The sequence below is a fragment of the Corythoichthys intestinalis genome, chromosome 22, assembly GCF_030265065.1.
Source record: "Corythoichthys intestinalis isolate RoL2023-P3 chromosome 22, ASM3026506v1, whole genome shotgun sequence".
Classification (NCBI taxonomy): domain Eukaryota; kingdom Metazoa; phylum Chordata; class Actinopteri; order Syngnathiformes; family Syngnathidae; genus Corythoichthys; species Corythoichthys intestinalis.
The window spans coordinates 8,801,659-8,824,994 of record NC_080416.1 but is presented as its reverse complement, the minus strand read 5'-3'; the positions used below and the strand labels follow the sequence as shown (position 1 = coordinate 8,824,994).

General features: G+C 37.7%; 1 protein-coding gene across 4 annotated transcripts in view; it reads left to right on the top strand.

Moving 5' to 3' along the window:
* The first annotated feature begins 322 nt into the window (after positions 1 to 322).
* Positions 323 to 23,336, top strand: part of spire1a (spire-type actin nucleation factor 1a) — a 40,840-nt gene continuing 17,826 nt past the window's right edge. For all 4 annotated transcript variants that reach the window (XM_057828266.1, XM_057828264.1, XM_057828265.1 and 1 more), the window contains exons 1-5: positions 323 to 879; positions 6,379 to 6,410; positions 17,410 to 17,670; positions 22,898 to 23,023; positions 23,257 to 23,331. In XM_057828266.1, the coding sequence (XP_057684249.1) occupies positions 495 to 879; positions 6,379 to 6,410; positions 17,410 to 17,670; positions 22,898 to 23,023; positions 23,257 to 23,331 (879 nt within the window). In that variant the 5' untranslated portion in view covers positions 323 to 494. The remainder of the gene's footprint in view (positions 880 to 6,378; positions 6,411 to 17,409; positions 17,671 to 22,897; positions 23,024 to 23,256; positions 23,332 to 23,336) is intronic.

Here is a 23,336-nt window from a genome sequence, read left to right as displayed (position 1 = left end):
TTATTTAAATAGAATTAGATTATTTTTTTCTCCTTGTTGCATTATTTTTGAGAGATTTTTTCCCCTCCAAACGGGAACATTTTTCAAATTTTTGACGTGTCAATGTATAATGATATAAGATTTAAGATCCGGTTCAATTTCAAATTAAAGGCAACTCATCAGCACGAAAAACTGTACTTTACAGTTTAGTAATTTATCACCATGATTATTCGCGTTTTTCTGAACTGATAGAGAAATTCGTGTATGAAAACATTTTTAAAATAGTTCCTGTTTTGAAAATTATGCATCAATTTCCGCTTCCTGCACGGGGGAAGCGCTTAAACAGCTCCCCACCCGCAGTCACTTCATCATCGTTCAGTCATTTGAGCGACAGTTAACTAACGAGAAGATACATTAGCATAAAACCTCCGCGTTAAAAGCTAAGAAAAAACACCTAATTAGTTGGAATTAATCTCCTCGCCGTCGTTATGCCGGTGAAATAACGCCAACGGGGCATGTCCAAGAAAGCGGTTACCGACGACGTGGTGCTGACTTCACCGAGCCTTCCCCGCGACTTCGCCGCCGCCTTGAGCTCCTCCGCCGGCCAGGACGCCAACATGGACGCGGTGGGCACCGAGGAGGAGGCGGCGGAGGAGATGGAGAAGATGGACGTCTCCTTGGCGGAAATTCTGGCGTTGTACAGCCAGCCCATTAACGAGGAGCAAGCATGGGCCGTGTGCTACCAATGTTGCCGGACGCTGGCGGCGAAGCGACCGCGGCGGAAGGGCTCCAAGAGCGGCGGTAGCTGCGGTGGAGACACCCCGCGGAGGATCGAGGGACCCGGGGATGTCCGAATTTCCCGGGACGGTACCGTCACGCTGCGCTTTGAAGGCACTACAGGTACGAGTTTTTCCCTTAAAAAGCGACTTTAAATGGCGCACGTTGACGTCACACAATTTGAAATGCATTTGTCATATTTTTATCTCGAAAATTGCATTAAAACTTAAAAAAAAAAAATGAATATTGGAGTGGGTGGGTCAGTAAACAATGTCCCACGTGATGGGGGGGACCACCATGTTTTACAGTCTGCAGCAAAAAGCCAGGCTAAAAATAGCCCAAATGCTAACATGCTAGTCTAGAGCAGTGCTTCTTAACTGGGGTGCGATCGAACCTCAGGGGTTCGGTGAAGATTAAGAAACTAAGAAATAGTGCTGCACGATTAATCGATTAACTCGAGTATTCGATCAGAAAAAAAGATTCGAATTAAATGTATTTGTTTAATTAAAGTGGCGTTGTAATGGTTAATTTTGAAAGTGCTTGTATTTAGTTTTATTGATTTTGGTGGATACACTGCTGTCCAGTCTGCCTCATTTAACATGGCTGAATCCAGCTGCTCCATGTTAAGACCAACATAAGCTAAGTTTTTGTTTAAGCTAATGTTTTTTTAATGCATTTGTTAGTTAGTTTAGAGGTATATTTAGCCGTTTTTTGTAGGAATATGTGAACCATTTGTTAAGCGCATTGTAAAAAAACAAAACAAAACAAAAAAATAGCGTTTTCTAGCATTTAAGCTAGCGGACTTTTGTATGTAAGTTAGCCAATTGTTCTTTTGTTGTACATAGATCCTTGTTAATTAATTTTTTTAATACCGTTTGAGGCTCAGCTCAGGTATTTTAATTTTTCATGTTCCTTTTCCGATTATTCGAACTAGTTCATCGATTAATCGACGACTAAAATAATCGATAGGTAAAGCCCTACTAAGAAACGCAGAGCTCTATTTTTTACGCTGACTAATTCTGGGCAAGTGGCATTTTAGACTAGGTTTTGCACTGATCTACCCTCAATTTACAGGCTTTATTCCATTTCTTTCAAACGCTAGCCCTCTATCTAATGGGAGGGTTTGCTCAGTGGAAGGTTGACAGGCACTTGGTATGAGGAAGTAGACCTACAGACAGCGTGAACTGGAAAGATAAAAAAATAATTGTGTAATTTTTAGGGCTGTCAAACGATTAAAATTTTTAATCGAGTTAATTACGGCTTAAAAATTAATTGTAATTAATAGCAATTCAAACCATCTATAAAATATGCCGTATTTTTCTGTAAATTATTGTTGGAATGGAAAGACGGATATATACATTCAACATACTGTACATAATTACTGTATTTGTTTATTATAACAATAAATCAACAAGATGGCATTAACATTATTAACATTCTGTTAAAGCGATCCATGGATAGAAAGACTTGTAGTTCTTAAAAGATAAATGTTAGTAGCAGTACAAGTTATAGAAATTTTATGTTAAAACCCCTCTTAATGTTTTCGTTTTAATAAAGTTTGTAAAATTTTCGATCAGAAAATAAACTAGTAGCTCGCCATTGTTGATGCAACTAATAATTATGGTGCTGAAACCTATAAAATCAGTCGCACCCAAGCGCCAGCAGAGGGTGACAAAAAACCAAAAACCACAAGTAACAAGTGGAAATGCCACTTTTCTGTCATTTTAATCTGTTAGAGCGGGGCATGTGCGTCAAATGCGTCAAATATTTTGACGGAATTAATTTTAAAAAATCAATTAACACCCGTTACGCGATATTTTTGACAGCCCTAGAAATGAGTTATGTAATATTAGCTGTTGCCACTAGTGGCCAGTATATCCACCCAAATCAATAAAACAAAATGCAAACACTTTCAAAACAAACAATGACAACGCCACTTTAATTAAACGAATACCCGAAGCAGCAAAATTTATTTCGAATCTTTTTTCTAATCGAATTACTCAAGTTAATCGATTAATCGTTGCAGCACTAGTGCAAACTTCTTGATAATTTTATTGCTTGTCACCCTTAACTCATTCACTGCCATTGAGTTATAGGCAATAACATCCATTTGAACTGGAAAGGCTTGGACATCCATCGTTGGATTGGACGTCTATCGCTGTCAATGGCAGCTGATGAATTAAATCTAATAAATAATTAAGTACATTTTAAAAACCCCATCTTTTTTGAACGGCCCTTGGGGAAAAAGTTTGGACACCCCTGTGCTAGTCTTTCATTAGAAACACTTGCACGCAATAATTGATCCAAAAATCTTCAGTAAAAATGATCTCCATACAGGAAAAGACTTGACAGCTGTGAATTTCATGCCTTAATGTTTGGCTTCAAAGCACCTCGGGCCACGATAAACATCACTGAAACACGTTTTGCACATTAGCTTCAAAACACAACTTTATTATTGCTATAGTTTGCAGCATTTGGGAGGCAGAAACGCATTAGAAAATTCAGCCCTCGAAGCCAATTATAGTTAGCTTCATGAAATTTGACAGACTCACTTATCATAAGCAGCCTAACAAAAAAAGTCTCAAGAAGTCGAGCTTGAAAAGCCACAGGAAGTCTGCCATTTTGGATCAAAGTGAGTTAGCTAATACGTTGATTTCCTGAAATCCTTCAAAGCTGTTTGCTGTGGAAAAATCTATCAACCCCTGAAGCCTGTTTGACCTGGAAACAGGAAATTTGCGAGGCATGTTTCTGATAAGTTGTAAAATTTCATGCAGCCACGTTTGGGAAAAAAAATAAGAATTTCAGTTTTGAACAGCTTTTTTATGCTAATTTTCAGTGGTTCTTTGAAAACACTTAAATTATTACCATGTACTTTTTAAAATTGTTCAGAAAGAAGCAGGAAGTTTGACATTTTAATTTCCGCTAATTTGTTTTGTTCCTTTTCATAAACCCAAACACCACCCATGTTATGGTACAAGTGTTCCGTAGCTAACCGCTAATGTGAGTGGAATGTCACCCTGCCACACTGACTATATTGGCACTGCCTTCAAACAGAACAAACCCAACAATTACACAGGTACGGTGTTAGTGGGAGTACTTTGCGTTTCTTCTTGGCATGCACATGGAATCATTTTAGGGACATTTCAGCTGAATAAAGCCAACGTGAGACCAATTAGGATGAATGGAAGCACGGACGCTTACGTAATTTGTATCCTTGCACATGAGCTGGGCAGCCAGTCTTGATGTTGTCATAAAACAAGCAGTGTGACTTGGCATAACTAAACAAAGTATAACAGACAGAGCATAAGGATTAACTGTATTCATACAGAGATATTGACTGTGTGTCCACCCTGTCATAACGGCAGCAAATGTTTTTAGTGACCTCATGAGTTGGCATTATTTCCAAAATGAATATTTGTTTTGTAATTTCAGCATGTTTTGCATGTAGGTTGACGCGGACAAGTGGAAGGAAAATTGCTGTCTACCCTGTCATAACAGCGGAATGTTTTTAGCGACTTAATGAATGAAAGGGTGAAAAGCGCTATATAAGTATAACACCATAACACCATAACTATTTTGATGTGGTCAAGTCAGACATTTCCACCATTTGCATATGGAAAATTGCTGTCCAGCCTTTCATTACAGCAGTATGTCTTTAGCGACATGAACTAGCGTTATTCTCAAAATGAATATTTATATTTTGTAATTTCAGCATGTTTTGTGTATAGCTTAACGAGGTCAAGTGAAACACTTCCATTATTTACATGTGGAAAACTGCTGTCCACCCTGTGATAACAGTGGAATGTTTTTAGCGACTTTATGAACTGGCGTTATTCCCAAAATGAATGTTAATATGTTGTAACTTCAGAATGTTTAACGTGTAGCTTGATGTGGTCAAGTGAAACATTTCCACGATTTGCATATGGAAAATTGCTGTCCACACTGTCATAACAGCGGCATTTTTTAAGCGATATTATGAATTAGCGTTATTCCCAAAATGAATACTTAAATGTTGTCATTTCAGCATGTTTTGCATGTAGCTTGACTCTGTCAAGTGAAACATTTTTCACCATTTGCCTATGGAAAATTCCAGTCCACCCTGTCATAACAGCGGCATGCTTTTAGCGACATGAACTAAGTTTATTCCCAAAATGAATATATTTTGTAATTTCAGCATGTTTTGTGTGTAGTTTAACGAGGTCAAGTGAAATATTTCCACTATTTACGTGTGGAAAACTGCTGTCCACCCTGTCATAACAGCGGAATGTTTTTAGCGACTTTATGAACTAGCGTTATTCCCAAAATGAATGTTTATATTTTGTAACTTCAACATGTTTAATGTGTAGCTTGATGTGGTCAAGTGAAACATTCCCACCATTTGCATATGGAAAATTGCTGTCCACACTGTCATAAAAGCAGCATTTTTTAAGCGATATGATGAATTCACATTATTCCCAAAATTAATACTTAAATTTTGTCATTTCAGCATGTTTTGCATGTAGCTTGACTCTTGTCAAGTGAAACATTTTTCACCATTTGCCTATGGAAAATTCCTGTCCACCCTGTCATAACAGCGTCATATGCTTTCAGCGACATGAACGAAGTTTATTCCCAAAATGAATATATTTTGTAATTTCAGCATGTTTTGCTTGTAGCCTGATGCGACCAAATGAAACATTTCCACCATTTACATGTGAAAGATTGCTGTCCACCCTGTAATGATAGGGCAACTGTTTTCAGTGACATCATGATTAGCATTTTGCTAATAAAGTGGATACTTGCTGAATATATATTGTTTCTTTGTTAATTTCATATGTTTAATTTCTAGATGCACATTGTCAAGCTAACCATGTCCACCCTATCATAGTGAAATTGTCAATTACATTTTTGCTGTCTAATAGAAATACTTCTAAATTAGGGTTTTGGTTGGATAAAAAAAACACATTGAAATTTGGACTGTCTTGAGCATTTTTCATTTGAAAATTTTATTTTTTAGGGGTGTAGTGAGGGAGTTTAAAAGACGTCTTTAGTTTATCGACTGAGAACCCCAAAAACACTTCAATTTGTGTTACTTCCTATGGGAAAACATGTACACAGAGCTCCTTGTCTCCTGGTGCCCCCCTTTTCCCCCCTTGACGACCGTTAATGGATGACTTTTATTTTCTCTCCCGTCTCCATTTTCGGTGACCTCAGCGGGCGGTGAGTTCACTTGCACGGGAACAAAATTCACATGACGTTCGTGTAACGTGTGGACACGGAAGCTGGCGTGTGGGTCAAAATTCCAAAAGGGTGTGCGACGTTGTTAAAGTCTACAACTGAAACACTTGACGACTTTCACTTTCTGGGTTGGCTAGCGAACATTGAATGAACATCTTTTACGGCCATTGACAGCGATAGACGTCCAATCCAATTTGACTGGAATGTTCATTCACCCTTACCAGTCAAAATGGATTGGACTAGCGCAGTCAATAAGTTAAAAAAAAAAAAAAAAAAAAGTTTATTTTAGTCGTTTTTGTGTTGCTAATCATCAAATCTTCCACACTCTGTGTCTTTTTATTGCACAATTTTGAATAACACAAATAACAACGTTTGTTTTGTTCTCTACTTTTTTTGCTCCCGCAGATAAATATGGATCAGCGCCAACATCACTGGAGGTGAGTTTTCACACTTTGTCGTAGAATACACGTAAGACAAGGTTAGCAAGCATGAAAATCTCTCACCTTTCGGCGAAATTCGCCGTTTTGAAGTCAAAAAGGGCGACCTACGTGAATTGCGTAGATCCGAGGAGAAATTCTTTTGGGGAGGGGGGGGGGGGGTCGGGAGGTTTTATTTAATTATTATTATTATTATGATCATGTGATGAACTTAGTACGTAAATTGAGCACTTAAGAAATCGGTTGTTTAAAAAAGGGACATTTGGACAGTCAGGAAATCCTTCTAGATGCTTCGCTGACGAGAACCAATCATCGGCCCAAGCTGCGTTCCATTATTCCAAACGCGCGCACTCCTTACGTTAACATGGAGTGCTCGGAGAGCCTTTGGTTGCATTGCAAAGCTGCGAAAAGAAAAAGCAGGCCTTATTCACACCGGGGCAGACCAGAGCGCAGCATACACACTTGCCTGTATTTGCCAGCAGATTGAATTTGGTGAGTAATGGTTTCAATCGTTTTCACATTTTGCGATATAAAAAAGTTACTGCCATTCGTTGCAGCTTGCGTTGAACACTGCCAGAGCTAGCCAAATCTCCCATGAGAAAAAAAAATAGCTCCTGTTAAATTGGCGTCAAGGTTGTGTATTTAGCGGTAATATAAACGAAGAAACACACTGTTGAGTCAAATTAAGCGGCATGCTCTCGGATGGAGGACTGCGGTGAAGTGAGCCGCTTGACTGGGGCGCCTCGTATCGCTCCCGTCGTCCTCCTGAGACGCGTTATTTTCGGCTGGGACTTGAGCTGACGGCCGGTGTCGGCACAATACCGGCCCGACGAGTGGTGGGAATGACTCTTGCTTCTTAAAGCTTTTCAGACATACATGGATCCCTCGTTTTTCGCGGTTAATGGGGACCAGAACCCGCCGCAATAAGTGAAAACCGTGAAGAACCCCCCATCCCCCCCCCATTTTTTGTGCGTGTTCAATGTATTTATTCAGATTTTACATTGGAAAAAGGATACATATATATATATGACGTTTTTTCACTTTTTTCACCAAAGTATCATTTATAAATGGTTTTCAAGCACTTCAAAATGTAAGAATTATAAGTTTTAAACATGTTACTGCCCCACCGAATTATTTTTTAAACAAGAATAAAGTAGTAAGAAAATGCTTGGCTTTATTAAATGCTTCATAGTGAGTCTACTCAAACCCTCTCAGGCTTTGTTAAACAGTGATTGACACATGTGCAAAGTTTTTCTTTTTATATATATTTTTTTGTTTGAAGCAACTTATTTGATTGAATAATAAAGACACAAATGTCCTAGCCATAATGTGGCCCAAACGCAAAACAACATTACTTCAATGGAAAAATTTGTTTCAATCAAGAAAAATAGTTTTCAAATGCTTTTTTTGTCTCAAATTTATTTTTGCAATCAAAAACAATTTTTTTTTATTGAAGTGACTTTTTTTGGGATTAAAAGTATATACTGTATTTTGATTGAAGCAACTTTGTTTTTGATAGAAGTAACTTTGTTTTTTGATTGAATAATAAAAACACAAATCTACCTCCATCATTATTGAGAGAGAAAGAAATTAAGAAAGCTTTAAAACTAAAAGTCACCAGGGAGTCTGTTTTTTTGTTTTTTTAAAAATATTTATATTTCATTACATAGACATGCCTCGTAGGGAAAGGAGATTGAGGGATAAAAAAGGAGTTGGATGAGGCTGCTAAAGGCAGTGGATACCTCATCAGCTGGGTGAATAGCAGACCTGGTAAGAACAAGTTTGCAAGGATAGTCGGGTATTAAATACAATTATAAACACAATTGCAATGTTATTTTACTATAAGATTTTATGTCATTGCTTTATTAATCATTAGGTGCTACAGTTGTTAAGTATGGATAATAATGAAATAATAGTTTTGAGAAAACTGTGCTGTTGGTGGCTCAGTGACCATCTGATGTGGTTTGTTCTCAGATGAACAAGTTGAGGAAGGAAGTTTTGATGCAGAGGTTGAAGGAAGAAAAGAGGCAGACTGACTGAGTCACAGCCAGAAAGTGTTGATGACAGTTTTGATTTCTATTCACTGTTGCCCCCTCCCAATTAAAGTATGTCACAGTCACAGCCAATTATTATCTAAAGCTGGTTAAAATTGAAGTTATGTTGTTTTAAGGTGTATTAAATACTTGTTCATGTGCTTCTTTTGATCTACGAGCACCCGCCCCTCCACCGGTCTCTGCACGGCCCTGCTGAAACACAGTGTGGGTCGACAGAGCTCAATATTTTGTTGGGGTGTACAGTGTACTGGAACATATTTCCTCCACACCCTTCTCACCTTTTTAACCCCTGACCCATTTTCATGCCTGAGGTTAGGGATGTCGTGATCATATTTTTAAACCCGAATCCACGTCAACTGATCTTGAGGATCCGCCAAAACAGTCATGATTCAATACCTGATTTAACAAAAAAAATAAAAAAATCCTGCAGTATGTAAATATTTATCGCTCTTCAACGATACTATTTTAGCGTTCCCGCCACATTTAGCATAACATTTGCCTTCCGACGGTGTTTACTTCCGCTTCACTATGCTATCTTAGCGTTAGCTACGCGCAACAGCTTACCATAACATTCGCCGTCCGACGGTGTTTACTTCTGCCGTTTCTGGATGTTTTTAATTTTTTTGTTGTATAAAACCTATCCCGCGACAGGTAGCATAACATTCGCCGTCTGACTGTGTTTAATTCCGCTTTTCATGATGCTATCTTAGCGTTGGGTACGCGCGACAGCTAAGCATAACATTCCCGTCGGACAATGTTTACTTCTGCTGTTTCTGGCTGTTTTTAAATGTTTTGTTGTATAAAACCTATCCAGCGACAGTTAGCATAACATTCGCCTTCCGACGGTTTTTAATTCCACTTTTCATGATGCTAGCATAGCATTAGCTTCCCACGACAGCTAAGCATGACATTCGCCTAAACATATCCCGCGACAGTTAGCATAACATTCGCCTTCCAACGCGTGTTAACTTCCGCTTTCATGATGCTATCTTAGCGTTAGCTTCCCGCGACAGCTAAGCACAACATTCACTTTCCGACGGTGTTTACGTCAGCTGTTTCTGGCTGTTTTTAAATGTTGCGGGATAGGTTTTATACAGCACAACAGTTAGCATAACAGTAGCCTTCACACAACAGTAACCTTCACCTTCATTGTATAAAACCTACCCCGCGACAGTTAGCCGAACATTCGCCTTCCGACGGTGTTTACTTCCGCTTTCACGATGCTATCTTAGCGTTAGCTTCCCGCAACGGCTAAGCATAACCGTTCCCTTCTGACGGTGTTTACTTCTGCTGTTTCTGGCTGTTTTTAGATGTTGTGTTGGATAAAACCTACCACGCGACAGTTAGCATAACATTCACCTTCCGTCAGCATTTCATGATACTATCTTAGCATTAGCTTTCCACGACAGCTAAACATAACATCCACCTTCGTTGTATAAAACCTACCCCGCAACGGTTAGCATAACATTCGCCTTCCGACCGCATTTCATGATATTATGTTAGCATTAGTTTTCCGCGATATCTAAACATAACACTCACCTTCCTTGTATAAAACCTACCCTGCAACAGTTAGCATAACATTCGCCTTCTGACGGTGTTTACTTCCATTTTCACAATGCTATCTTAGCGTTAGCTTCCCGCAACAGTTAGCCTAACATTCGCCTTCCGACGGTGTTTACTTCTGCTTTCACGATGCTATCATAGCGTTTGCTACCCGCGACTGCTAAGCATAACCTTTGCCTTCTGACGGTGTTTACTTCTGCTGTTTCTGGCTGTTTTTAGATGTTGTGTTGGATAAAACCTACCACGCGACAGTTAGCATAACATTCGCCTTCCGTCAGCATTTCATGATACTATCTTAGCATTAGCTTTCCACGACAGCTAAACATAACATCCACCTTTGTTGTATAAAACCTACCCCGCAACGGTTAGCATAACATTCGCCTTCCGACGGTGTTTACTTCCCTTTTCACGATGCTATCTTAGCATTAGCTTCCCGCAACAGCTAAACATAACATTGGCCTTCCGATGGTGTTTACTTCCACTGTTTCTGGTGGTTTTTAGATGTTGTGTTGTATAAAATCTAACATTTTTCGGACTATAAGTCGCAAAAATGCGCGATGAAGGGGAAAAAAGCATGTCGCATCGGAGTATAAGTCGCATTTTTGGGACGGACATGACAGACGTTTTTTGCCAACTCCAAACTTTCTTTCTGCTGCTTGATGATTGTTTTCGGCTGAATATAATTTTCTTTTCGGTGCAGTTTTGTTCAGCCCTTCTCAGTTGTTTTTATAAGTTACCACCAATGTTGAAACACTGACTTTTAACGCCTTCTTTCGGTTTAGTGTGAAAATAACATGTGAAATGATACAGTAATTTGTAAATAATTTCACACATCAATTGCTCCAGAGTATAAATCGCACTCCCGGCCAAACTATGAAAGGGAAAAAAAAATAACTGCAATTTATAGTCCTCAAAATACGGTATATTATTTGGTTTCTTTTGGCAAAATGCTTGTACATCAGGAATATTTCGTTGCATTGTACCTTTTGAAATGTAAAAATAAAAACAAATGCATTTTAAAAACACGATCTTGTTCACCCCATTCCGATCCTTTGAAAATTTTGTGATCGAGGTTGAATTACGTGATCAGATCGGGGTGCTCTCCTAGTTTTAGCATTTGTTTTAGATACGTCCGCCATTTTGGTGAAACCTACAGAAGTTTGAAGTTGTGTATTCCGTGCCGTATACCTGTTTGTTTTCAAGATGACTCATGAATGAATTATGATCAAATTTGTAGAATATGTTTGGAATATGAAACAGAATAGGAGATTGTTTTGGGGTTGTAAGGTCAAAGGTCACAGAGGTCAGAAAAGGAATTTCATGATAGCTTGATAACTAAAGTCACATTTGCAGGTTAGGTGATATGAGAAAAGAAATGGTCAAAGGTTAGGGTGGCATGAGGCGGAAATCTGTCGTCTTAGCATGTTCATTCAGTTTTTCATACTTTTTTGAGCTAACAATTTTAAAAACATGTATTCAGTCATTTTAAATTTCATGTGCAAGGTATAAAATCTGAACACAAGATTACGTTGTAGCTAGTTTTGTGAACATACAATTCAGTTTCCTTTTTTTTTTTTTTTTTTTCATTGAATTAGTTTTTATTCACTTCCGTGAACTAAAACGTTCTTTTGTCTTTAGTTTTGTCATTCCGTTTGTATTCCTCCACCAGCTGATGTAACTACATTTACTATTTGTCAGTAAGTACACAAAATCTAATCTTGTTTATGAAATTAGCTTCCGGAATCATCCGCATTCTTCAAAAATATTTTTTTGCTCCATTCATGTTAACTCAATGGCAGTTTTAACTTTTAAGTTTAAAACGTTTCGGTGTTTCGTCAACAATCTTAACCCAGTTTGTCCCGAGTTTAAGATTAAACCGAGATTAATCGGCGATATCCTATTAACTATGACTCGTCCGGTCAATGTTGGGCGCTCCGTCTTTAATTGGCGGCGTCACGCAACGAGACGGGATTTGTGAAATGGATCCGAAGCGGGATTTGGCTCGCTCGTCAATAGGCCCGTTCAGTCAGTTTCTACTGTTTTCTTTCCAAAACTCAACTTTGAGTGCTGTGATGCGCCACGACCTCATTGTGTTGCCTCCATTTTCATCTGCATCGATCTATTGACTCTGGTTTCACTTTGTGCTTGTGTTACCCAATCCTCGTCTTGGTTTTCTGCATACACGGTGAAACAAAAAGACATTTGGTAGCTGTTCAAATGCAATTGGTGGGGTTAAAATAGCATCTTCTATTTAAAAATACTGTGGAGACCTTAAAGGGCTATCGACAGAAATAAAATAAATTTAAGCAATGTGGTGCGCACTAGATTGTTTCTCGTATGCACCAGAAACTATTTGTTAAACATTAGCGTTATATTGCATGATTTAAACTAGTGTACTTTTGCTATGCAAGTTAGCCAAATTGTTGCTAACTTGCATAGCTTACCCAAATTGTTGCTAACTTGCATAGCAAAAGTCCGCTAGCTTAAATGCTATATGCTAACTTTTACAACAATCAGCTAACTTTCGTAGCAAAAGCCCGCTAGCTTAAATGCTATAGAAGCTAATGTTTACAACAACTGACTAACTTGCATAGCAAAAGTCCGCTAGCTTAAATGCTATCTAAAACTAATGTTTACAACAATTGGCTAACTTGCATAGCAAAAGTCTGCTAGCTTAAATGGTATATGTCAATGTTTCTAACAATTGGCTAACTTGCATAGCAAACGTCCGCTAGCTTAAATGCTATATAATGCGAATGCTTACAACAATTGCTAACCTGCATAGCAAAAGTCCGCTAGTTTAAATTCTATATAATGCTAATTTTTACAACAATTGGCTAATTGCACAGCAAAAGTCCGCTAGCTGAAATGCTTTATAATGCTAATGTTGACAACAATTGGTTAACTTTCATAGCAAAAGTTTGGTAGCTTATATGCTATATAATGCTGATGTTTACAACAATTGGCTAACTTGCATAGCAAAAGCCCGCTAGCTTAAATACTATATAATGTTAAAAGTTTACAACAATTGGTTAATTTACAAAGCAAAAGTCCTCTAGCTTAAATTCTATGTAATGCTAATGTTTACAACAATTGGCCAACTTGCAAAGTCCGCTAGCTTAAATGCTATATAATGCTAATGTTTACAACAATTAGCTAACTTGCATAGAAAATGTCCGCTAGCTTAAATGCTATCTAATGTTAATTTTGACAGCAATTGGCTAACTTGCATACCAAAAGTCTGCTAGCTTAAATGCTATATAATGCTAATTTTTACCACAATTGGCTAACTTTCATAGCAAAAGTCCGCTAGCTTATATGCTGTATAATGCTAATGTTTACAACAATTGTCTAACTTTAATCTCAAAATCTGCTACCTTAAATGCTAATGTTTACTAGATTGTTTCTGGTGCGCACCAGTTGTCCCTTTAGGGGCTCCGTAAAATACATCGTTCTTAGTCATGCTAGTTAGGTTTTAAGTAGACTTAATTTGAAGTTCAACTAATTGGCATACATTTTGACTGAGAGGAGTAAATGACATTCAAAATGGATTGGACGTCTAGCGCTGTCAATGATATATGAATATGAATATATATGAATAGTTCATAGCGGATGCTTTGACAGAACAAAACATCTCGTGAAAATCAGTTGAGAAATGTTATGACAAGTTATGACTGCATTTTCAAGTTCATGCATTACCTTTGATGGGGATGCCGCTCCTCTCAAAATGGCCGCCACTAGCCTCGGTGGCAATCATATTTCAGTTATTATTATTACTATTATTATTTTTTTTTTTCTTTACAGTATCTGCTTTTAGAGAGGGGTTCAGTAGACTTCAATATTAATAGAAAAAAAGTTTTTTTTTAAACCCAATTCAAAAGCTAATGTTAGCATATAGCTAGCTAAGAAATTCAATTGAATAGTAATAAAAATCTACTTTTAAGTGTTCTATTATCCGCTCTTTTCCTAACAATGTAAATGCACCAATTTCACATCTGCACATCATTGATAATATAGCGCCTTTAATCAAAGTTTGAACGATGATGTCAACGTCTCTGTTGTCAAATTTTCCAATGGAAAATCAGCTTATTACATCGTAACGCTCACACATCACTGTATTGTGATATTACGACCCAAATTTTAGAGAGACATTAAACAGAGGCTGTGGAGTTCTTTCAAGATGTCCGTGAGTGTGAGTGTTGCCTTGGCGGAAATACCTAGCGTTAGTGACATTATGAATGAATAAATGTGCTGTATTGCGTAATTTTTCGATTTGAAATTGAGTTTTTGGAAATATCTGTATTGTCAATATAAAAGGTTTTGGTAGTCGACGAATCGGTGGCTATAGCATTGACTTCATAAACCACGTTATGTACTGTTTATATGACAGAAATCGGGGAATGTTTAATAAAGGTTGACCGATAAATCGGGCCGATATATGGACTGTTTTCAAGACTTTTTTTTTTTTTTTTTTTTTTTTTTCATGAGACGATCGGAATCGTGTGAATACTGATCGGGTTTGAAAATGTATTTTTATTCATTTTAAGGGCGAAAAAGCAACAAAATAAGGTGTAATTTCCAAGAGAAATGTTTTATACTATTGGACAGTGCCGTCAATGGCAGCCAATGAGTTAACCGCGGCAGCCCGATTAACCACTTTCTCTGTACGTTCAGAGCCCCGTCTCACACAGTGGTGGGGGGAAAAAAAACCTCTGGATTTAGCTCCACTTATGTAACCCGAGCACCGCAGCGCTGCGACGCCGTTTTTTTGCTGACAACCTGAAAAGCATCACCTTATCCTGCCATGTAATTGTTTACGTCAAATTGGGCTGTTGTTTCAACCGCAGTCGTTTCCCTGATGCTCATGCGCGCCGGCGAGACACAAACAAGTCATTCTATAACGAAGTCGACGTTAGCGCTTGACTCATTGGTGCTCAAGCATCACGGAGCCGCACGGCCGCTCGACAAAGACGAAACTTGTGGTTTCATTTTTTTTTTTGTTTAAATTAAATTGCACAATAACAGGCTTATTTGATGATTCAAAGAATGTAAAGTTTTTTTTCTGAGTAAAAATAATGAGCTTTTCATTTTAAAATTGAAAAATAAGTTGTTGGTTTTTTTTCTGAGTAAAAATAATGAGCTTTTCGTTTTAAAATTGAAAAATAAGTTGGTTTATTTTTGGTATATTTGACCATTTTTAGGACGCTCATTTATATGCTGAAAAAAAAAGACAGTATTTTTTAGCGTTTTGTTTGTTAATTTTGTTTGTATTATTTATAGAGGATAATAAAAATAATACTAAAAAACTATCAAAAAATAATTCTGTTTATTGAATTTTAGATAAAAAAAAATCAATTGCCCTATGAATGGTTAAAAATAATTAAAATATAAATTGGCAAAAGATGTTAATTATAACAATTAGTGCTGCAACAATTAATCGATTAACTCGAGTATTCGATTAGAAAAAAATATTCGAATTAAATTTTGTTGCTTCGAGTATTCGTTTAATTAAAGTGGCATTGTAATGTTTTATTTTGAAAGTGTTTGGTATGCCTCATTTCACATGGCTGAATCCAGCTGCTCCCTGTTAAGACCAACGTAAGCTAAGTTTTTGTTTAAGCTAATGTTTTTTTAATGTATTTGTAATTTAGTTTATAGGTTTATTGCCTGAACCATTTGTTAAGAGCATTGTATAAAAAGAAAAAGTTAGCATTTCATAGCATTTAAGATAGCGGACTTTTGCTCTGTAAGTTAGCCAATTGTTCTTTTGTTGTACTTAGATCCTTATTTATTAATTTTTTATACCGTTTGAGGCTCAGCTCAGGTATTTTAATTTTTCATGTTCCTTATCTGATTGCTCGATTATTAGATCCTTATTTATTAATTTTTTATACCGTTTGAGGCTCAGCTCAGGTATTTTAATTTTTCATGTTCCTTATCTGATTACTCGATTATTCGAACTAAATAGTTCATCGATTAATCGACTACTAAAATAATCCATAGCTGCAGCCCTAATAACAATCATTTGTTTCTAAAAAAAAAAAAAAAAATGTTTAAATATCAAGTGCTACAAATAATCATGAAATTGTTCCCTTTTTGTGTTTTAAATTGGGGGAAAAATAGTTGTAATAAAAAAAAATAGTGCATTCAAAGCAAGATTGCTCTTTATTTAAATATTTTAAAATAAAAAACACACCAAATTTTTTTTGACCGGTATAAAAGTTATTTTTCCTTTTAAAACAATTTCAGTGAAAAATAAAAATAAAAAAGTCTGCACAAAATAAAATGGCATTCTTATTACATTTTTCATTGAAAAAAAAATAGTTTTAAATGCCAAAAGAAAGTTAAAATGACTTGGTTTCAATTTTAGGTTTGAACTTTCTACATATGATATTTCACCGTTTTTTCCCCCCATACTAAACACATATTAAAACTGTTTGCTTTTCCATCGATGCAAAACTTTCTGGGAAAAATAACCTGTCAAAAGCCAATAACAATATTTTCTGTGCCAAGCAAATGCTTATGAACCTTGCAGCCAAAAACGTGCTTCCACCTCGAATGGGTGGAGGCTGATGGGTAAGGCCCGCTCAAGTTACCGTCGGTCAAATTATTTACCGCATTCTGTTGTTGTCCTTGGGGCTAAATTGCATTTCCCTTAAAAATATAGAAAAAAAAAATGAATGTAAAGAACAAAAAGATTAAATCATAGGCTAACATTGACGGCGATCGACGTCTAATCTAAATGGTTCGGGGGGGGGGGGTCAAAATGGATTGGACGTCTTTCACCGTCGTTGGTGCTGAAACGTGATGCAGGAATACAAATGGGTCAATTGTATTTTCGTCCACAAAGGAGAAAAGGATGTATTGTGTACTACCTGGAAAAATGTCACCTCCACTATGGAAACAAAGGAAATATGAGATGGAACCGGTTTCGCACGTTTTTTTGCGAGCTTGTGCCAAGATGCTTCTTTCCTCGGAAGGTTAATTCCCACTCTCGCAGGAAGTTTTTAAAGAGATACTTGGAAATAAGTCACATTTTTTAATTGGAATTTGGAAGCTATGCAAAATGTAACAGTGGTTGGCGTCCCTCAAGGACCAGAATTTAGCCCACTTTTTCTATTTTTTTTTCTCTTCCTTTTACAAACTTTTACAAATAAATTAATCAATAAAAAAGTATACTAAAATTGTGAATATTTACAATGAAGATGCTAAATAGACCATTTTCATTTGAATCTTTTTGGGTCAAAAAAATGTCTCAAAGCAATCACTCAATCCTCAGAACAAAAAAAAGGCAAAACAATAGGGAAAAAAAACTCAAGGAATGCTTGCAGACCTCTGCTTTTCTGCACTTGATAACATGAGCAATTCTTTGTGCTCCGCAGGTGATCGACTCACTGGGCGTGATGATCTACAAGGCCTTGGATTACGGCTTGAAGGAGAACGAGGAGCGCGAGCTGAGCCCGCCGCTGGAGCGCCTCATCGACATGATGACCAACGCGCAGGAAGCGGAGAGCGACGACGCCTGCCCCGACGAGGGCTACGAGGCCACCGAGGAGGAAGAGGAGGAGGAGGAAGAGCAGCTGGTCGTCACCGCTCCGGGCGGCGTCGTTAGTCAAATTCGGAGCTACCGCGACTTGATCACGGTACGACTCATTCAAATATAGAGAGAGAAAGAGCTGGTAGTAAATACCGTAATTTTCGGACTATATGACGCTACTTTTTTTCCCTCATTTTGAATCCTGCAGCTTATAGTCTAGTGCGGCTTTTTTGTTGATTTATTTGAATTAATAGGTAACATTTTGTTTGTTGGCGGTGTCATAAGACAGTCATAATTATGATATGACCCTATCATGGGCAGTAATGAATGCGTATGACAGATGTCATTAAGTATCATCTGGCAAATTATGCACAATTTATGTCCAGCTCGGATCTTTACATCCAGTCAAAAGTGAGATAATTTGCCGGATGACACAAAATGACATCCGTCATAAGCATTCATTAATGCTCATTGCAGTGTCATGTCATAATTATGATGGTCTTACGACAGTTTTATGACACCGCTGTCATATCGTGTTACGAAAACCATAGCTAGCAATTAATGAAACAACTGGAACAGTAACTGAAGAAATATTTAGCACAGAACATGAATTTTGATGATATACATCTGTAGCGCTGCAGTGCATGCTCGGAGGCATGTTAAACGACAACAATGTTGACAGCAGGTGGCAGCAGAGGTTGACCGTCTCTCTCAAGGGAGCAGTGATGGCCAAATGAAGAGTCTTGAAGCAATGAAGCTTTGCAGCCGATTGGTTCAAAGCTTCATGGTGGTTCATTTGGTCTTAGAAGGTCTTATTTTGCCACTGTCAAATAAATATCCCATAATACATTGAGCACAACTGTGGATTATAGTCCAGTGTGGTTTATCTGTGAACAAATGTCATTTTAGTGTCGAATTTGGTGGGTGGCGACTCATAGTCAGGTGCTCATTCTCGTCTGAAAATTACGGTAATTATGTTCCAGCGTCAAATGATTAGATGTTTATTGCCGTCAATTGCAGCTGAGTGAATTACCAGTAAATATTAGAGTTGTATATTGAGTTGATATTATTGGGTAACTGATAATATCGACCGATAAAAGCATTTCAAAAAGGAAATTGGATGATATCGACATCGGATTATCATTATCGGTTTTGGGCCAATATGAATGTTGTCTTCATATTATTGAATGTAGAGGCCTTTTGCCTTTGTAGAAGGGCTGGTCACAGCTTAGCACAGCAGTTATGCTTGACTATTAGATGTCTCCAAACTAAGATGTTTGGGATTTGTTATGTGAGCATTATTATTATTAAAGCATCCAGTGGGGCATCAACATAAAATTAGTCATGTTAAGTCCACGGCCACATATATCTGTATTGGTGTGATATCTGTATGGTAGATTTTTTGACTTGGTCAATATCGGTTATCGGTTAAACAGATATTATCGCACCAACCAAAAAATTGTGCAAGGAAGAGGGAAAAAAAACAAAGTCGCACAGGGGTATTATAAAAATAGAATAGAGAACAACAGGCCGAATAAGTGTACGGTATGATAACGTTACGTGACTCATAAACAACGAACTGAAAATGTGCTTGGTATGTTAACATAACATAGCTATTAAGAGTTATTCAGATGACTAAAGCATTAAGAACATGATAACAAGTTTACCAAACCAGCAGTGTCACTCCAAATCCCTTAATGATATATTAATATGTTAATAGTTTCACACATAAGTCGCTCTAGAGTATAAGTCACATCCCCAGCCAAACTATGGAGAGAAAAAAAAAATGTGACTTATAGTCTGAAAGATATGGTATTTCAAATTGGGAGGAGGAAAATTCACTGCCAGTATGTCTTGAAAACACCCATTGGCTTTCATTAACAGCAAGATGTCCAATCCATTTACAAATTATTGCTTCCTGCGTGTCTTTAAATGTTGTTACAGCATACAATAAAATGCATGACGCATGGAAATGTTCCTTTTAAAAAACGTGCTAGCAAAATTAGGCAACATTAAAGTGCGGTTTTACCCGATATACAGTTAATCCAGTACATTTAAATGACGACTCATTCCGATAAAGCGACTGCAATTAAAGGAACACTACGCGGTTAACCAGATTTTAGCAGAAGTACATATTTTTTTGTAACAACAAAAGGTGAAATAAATAAATAAATCAACATATAAGGAAGGACTCAACGTTGCTACCGTCAAACATTTATAATTATAATGTCATTAAGTTTGAAATTGGCACAGGTTTCACAAGCGATGACTGTGCCGCGTTCGTGCGAGCAGGTCGTCAACCTATTAATGGAGTCACGCCAAAGCAATGTGTGTGTCCGCTATGAGCAACTAATCCTGTGAATATTTCCTGGGCTTATTGCGCTGGAAATTTGTTTACGGGGCCGCGAGCGGCAGGAATGTACAGCGTGACGGGCCTTATCAGCGACACCTAAGAGTGACGGAGGGTGTATTGGAACATTCACACACAGCCGGGTAATTATGATGTAAGAAAAAGCCTTTGAAGGATTGCTGTTGGGGGCCATTTTGGTAGGGGCGACGTACCGTCAAAGGCGATGCATGGACTTGCAAAGTTATAAACGGATCTCGACGTGATTTATTTTTTTTCTCAAAACTCATTGCCTACCATTGACGGCGCTAGACGTCCAATCTATTTTACTGTGAGGGGGGAATGAATGAACGAACATCGCCACAGTCACCACACTACGATTGGTTCCTTACTGTCATGTGACTAATCACGCAAGTAGAAAAATGGCTTGGGATCAGGTTTAAATAAAAGTTTTTTTTTTAACTTTTTTATTTTTCGAGATTTATCCATCCACTAGTAACTCATTTGCTGTCATTGACGGTGATAGACGTCCAATCCATTTTGAGTGGGAGGGCCTGACTGAGGCGCTTTTTAGCTAAATGCTAATGTTAGCAATAGCATTAAATATAATAGCATACAATTGTCGTAACTAAAGATGTTGGTCCGATCACGTCATTTTCAAAGTACAGTGGTACCTCGACATACGATCGCTTCGACACACGATGTTTTCGACATCCGACGTAAAATTTGACGCGCCATTTGTTTCTACATCCGACGACATGCTCGAAATACGATGACACGACAGCAACGCAAACGAACTCACGGCGGATTTTCTTGTGTGAGAAATCAACACAGGTTTCCAAAAAGTTGGTACAGTTGGTGAAACAAGGAAAAAAGGGATGCTTACCTTTGAAATGAAGATGCAAATTATAGAAAAATATGAGCGTGGGGTGCGCATCCGTGAGCTGGCTCAACAATACAGCTCCATGGTCCTCTTCCGACCACCGTTCGCCAGTCTTTATAAGTTAAGGTGACAATTATTATTGTGGTAACATCGCCAAAGAAATTGCCAGCTTCGTCACGTTTTTATAATTTATTTAAGAACTTATTCTACACAAAACGCCCATTGCCCTCTGCAGTTGACTGTGCTCTCAAGAAAACGAAAGTATTATCTCTACCGCACTGACCTATCTCACTGTGACGTCAGCCCCGCGGTGCATTCAGGTACAGCAAAAAGTGTCCGCCACATTAGAATCCAATTTGTTACATTATAAACGGAATCATTTTTATTTTATTATTATTATTATTATTATTACTAATATTATTATCGTTATTATATTATTCTGATTTTTATTAATAACTTATTTATTTTGCTATGTTTAATTGCCATTTATAATAATTGTACCAGCAGTATTTATTATGGATTTAGTATAGGTTTTTGGGTGTGGAACGAATTAATGGAATTTTAATGTATTCCTATGGGAAAATCCTGCTCGACATACGACCATTTCGACTTACAAACAAGGTCTTGGAACGAATTAACTTCGTATGTAGAGGTACCACTGTATTGGAATCGGCAAAAAAATATCGGACATGCCTTTTTTTAATATATATGTATTTTTTACAGACAAAATGCCGTACACTCATCCAGTCTTTTTAGTTTTAGCTTAAAGTAGGGCTATCAAGTTTATCGCATTAACGGCGGTAATTATTTTTTAAAAATGAATCACGTTAATATATTTAAAGCAGTTAACGCATGCGCTGCACAACGTACTCACGCATTGTCGCGTTCAAATTATAATGGCGCCGTCTTAATTTGCCAAAATGTATATGATCGGGAAAAATTATCGGGAATGATTGGAATTGAATCGGGAGCACAAAAAAAAGCAATCGGATCAGGAAATATCGGTAGATACTCAAACTAAAACGATCGTGATCGGATCGGGAGCAAAAAAACATGATCGGAACAACCCTAGTCGTAACAGTGCGAAATTGTTTTGTTTTATTAATTTATGTTACTTATGTTCTAGAGTCAAATGTTAACATAAGTGTATGACTTTACTGAGTAAAACGTATTTTATTGGCTGGTTCCTCTTCCTATGCTATTAAACTTTACAGTAACCAAACTGGCCTAGGATTGGTTCATGACTGTCATGTGACCAATCAGATACAATGAAAAATAAAGATGGCTGGTGACGAGCCTCGCTGGAGGCCATTTTGATCGCGGCAACATTCTCCTTGAAGGCAACGCATGGAGTTAAAAATTATGCGTAACTTGTTTTTTTCTCAAGATGTTATTTTTTAACATCACAGCATCCACTATTAACTCATTGGCTACCATTCACTGTAATAGACGTCGAGTTCATTTTGACTGGGTGGAACAGCAACCTTGTAATGATCGCTGTTTTCCCTCTATGTAGGTGCTCTTTTGCTGAATGCTAATGTTAGCATTAAATGTGGTACCTATAGCCAAATATAGGAACAGTTCGATATTGTTTTATTATTTTTAAATGAAAACCTAATTTAAAAAATAAAAATAATTTTTAATCATGTTATGTTGTAGAGTCAAATGTTAACATGCATTTGTGACTTCACTGAGTAAAATGTATTTTGTTGGCGGGTTATTCACACGCTATTAACATTCATGACGGTTGTGTGGCCAATCAGATTAAATAAAAAAATTAAGATGGCTGGTGACGAGCCTCGCTGGCGGCCATTTAGATAGAGGCAACAACATTCTGTTTGAAGGCAACGCTTGGAGTTAAAAAAAAGGAAGTTTAACTCATTGGCTACCATTGACGATGACAGACGTCCAATTCATTTTGACAGCCACTGTAAGAAATGTAAAAAGACGTCAATGTTGTGGGGAACACACCTCAAATTTTGCGACCGAAAGTCTGACCTGTATCAAAGTTAGCATAACATTAAACTATGTGAACTTGCTAACCTGCAAAACTTGACGTCTCTCGTCACCCATGTTAACTCACCGATTGATTCTACCCTACAGTTATGTTCCTCCCACCTTCCGAGCCCCTCGGACGCCCCAAACCACTACCAGGCTGTGTGCCGCGCCCTCTATGCAGAGTCCAGAGAACTTTGCACCTTCCTGGAGAAGATCAAAAGTGCCAAAGAGGTAAAATACCACAAACATAATGTCCATATATGATGAAACTGACCTAAAAGTAACCTCACGACAACTATTTATGGAGCTTATCTGAGGGGCTAAGTGGAGCTAATGAGTAGCCACAGTACTGCACATACCAGCCACTTAGCATGTTACTTAATCGGGTCCTCAGTCAGACTCGTTGTACACTCGCCAATAATTAGCATTAGTTTGTTGACTGGTATTTGACTTCATCATGGCAGAATCTTCTCAAAATGGAAGGCGAGACTCCGCAACAACCCGTTCGAGATCTGGACGAGCTACAGAATGCAGATTGGGTAAA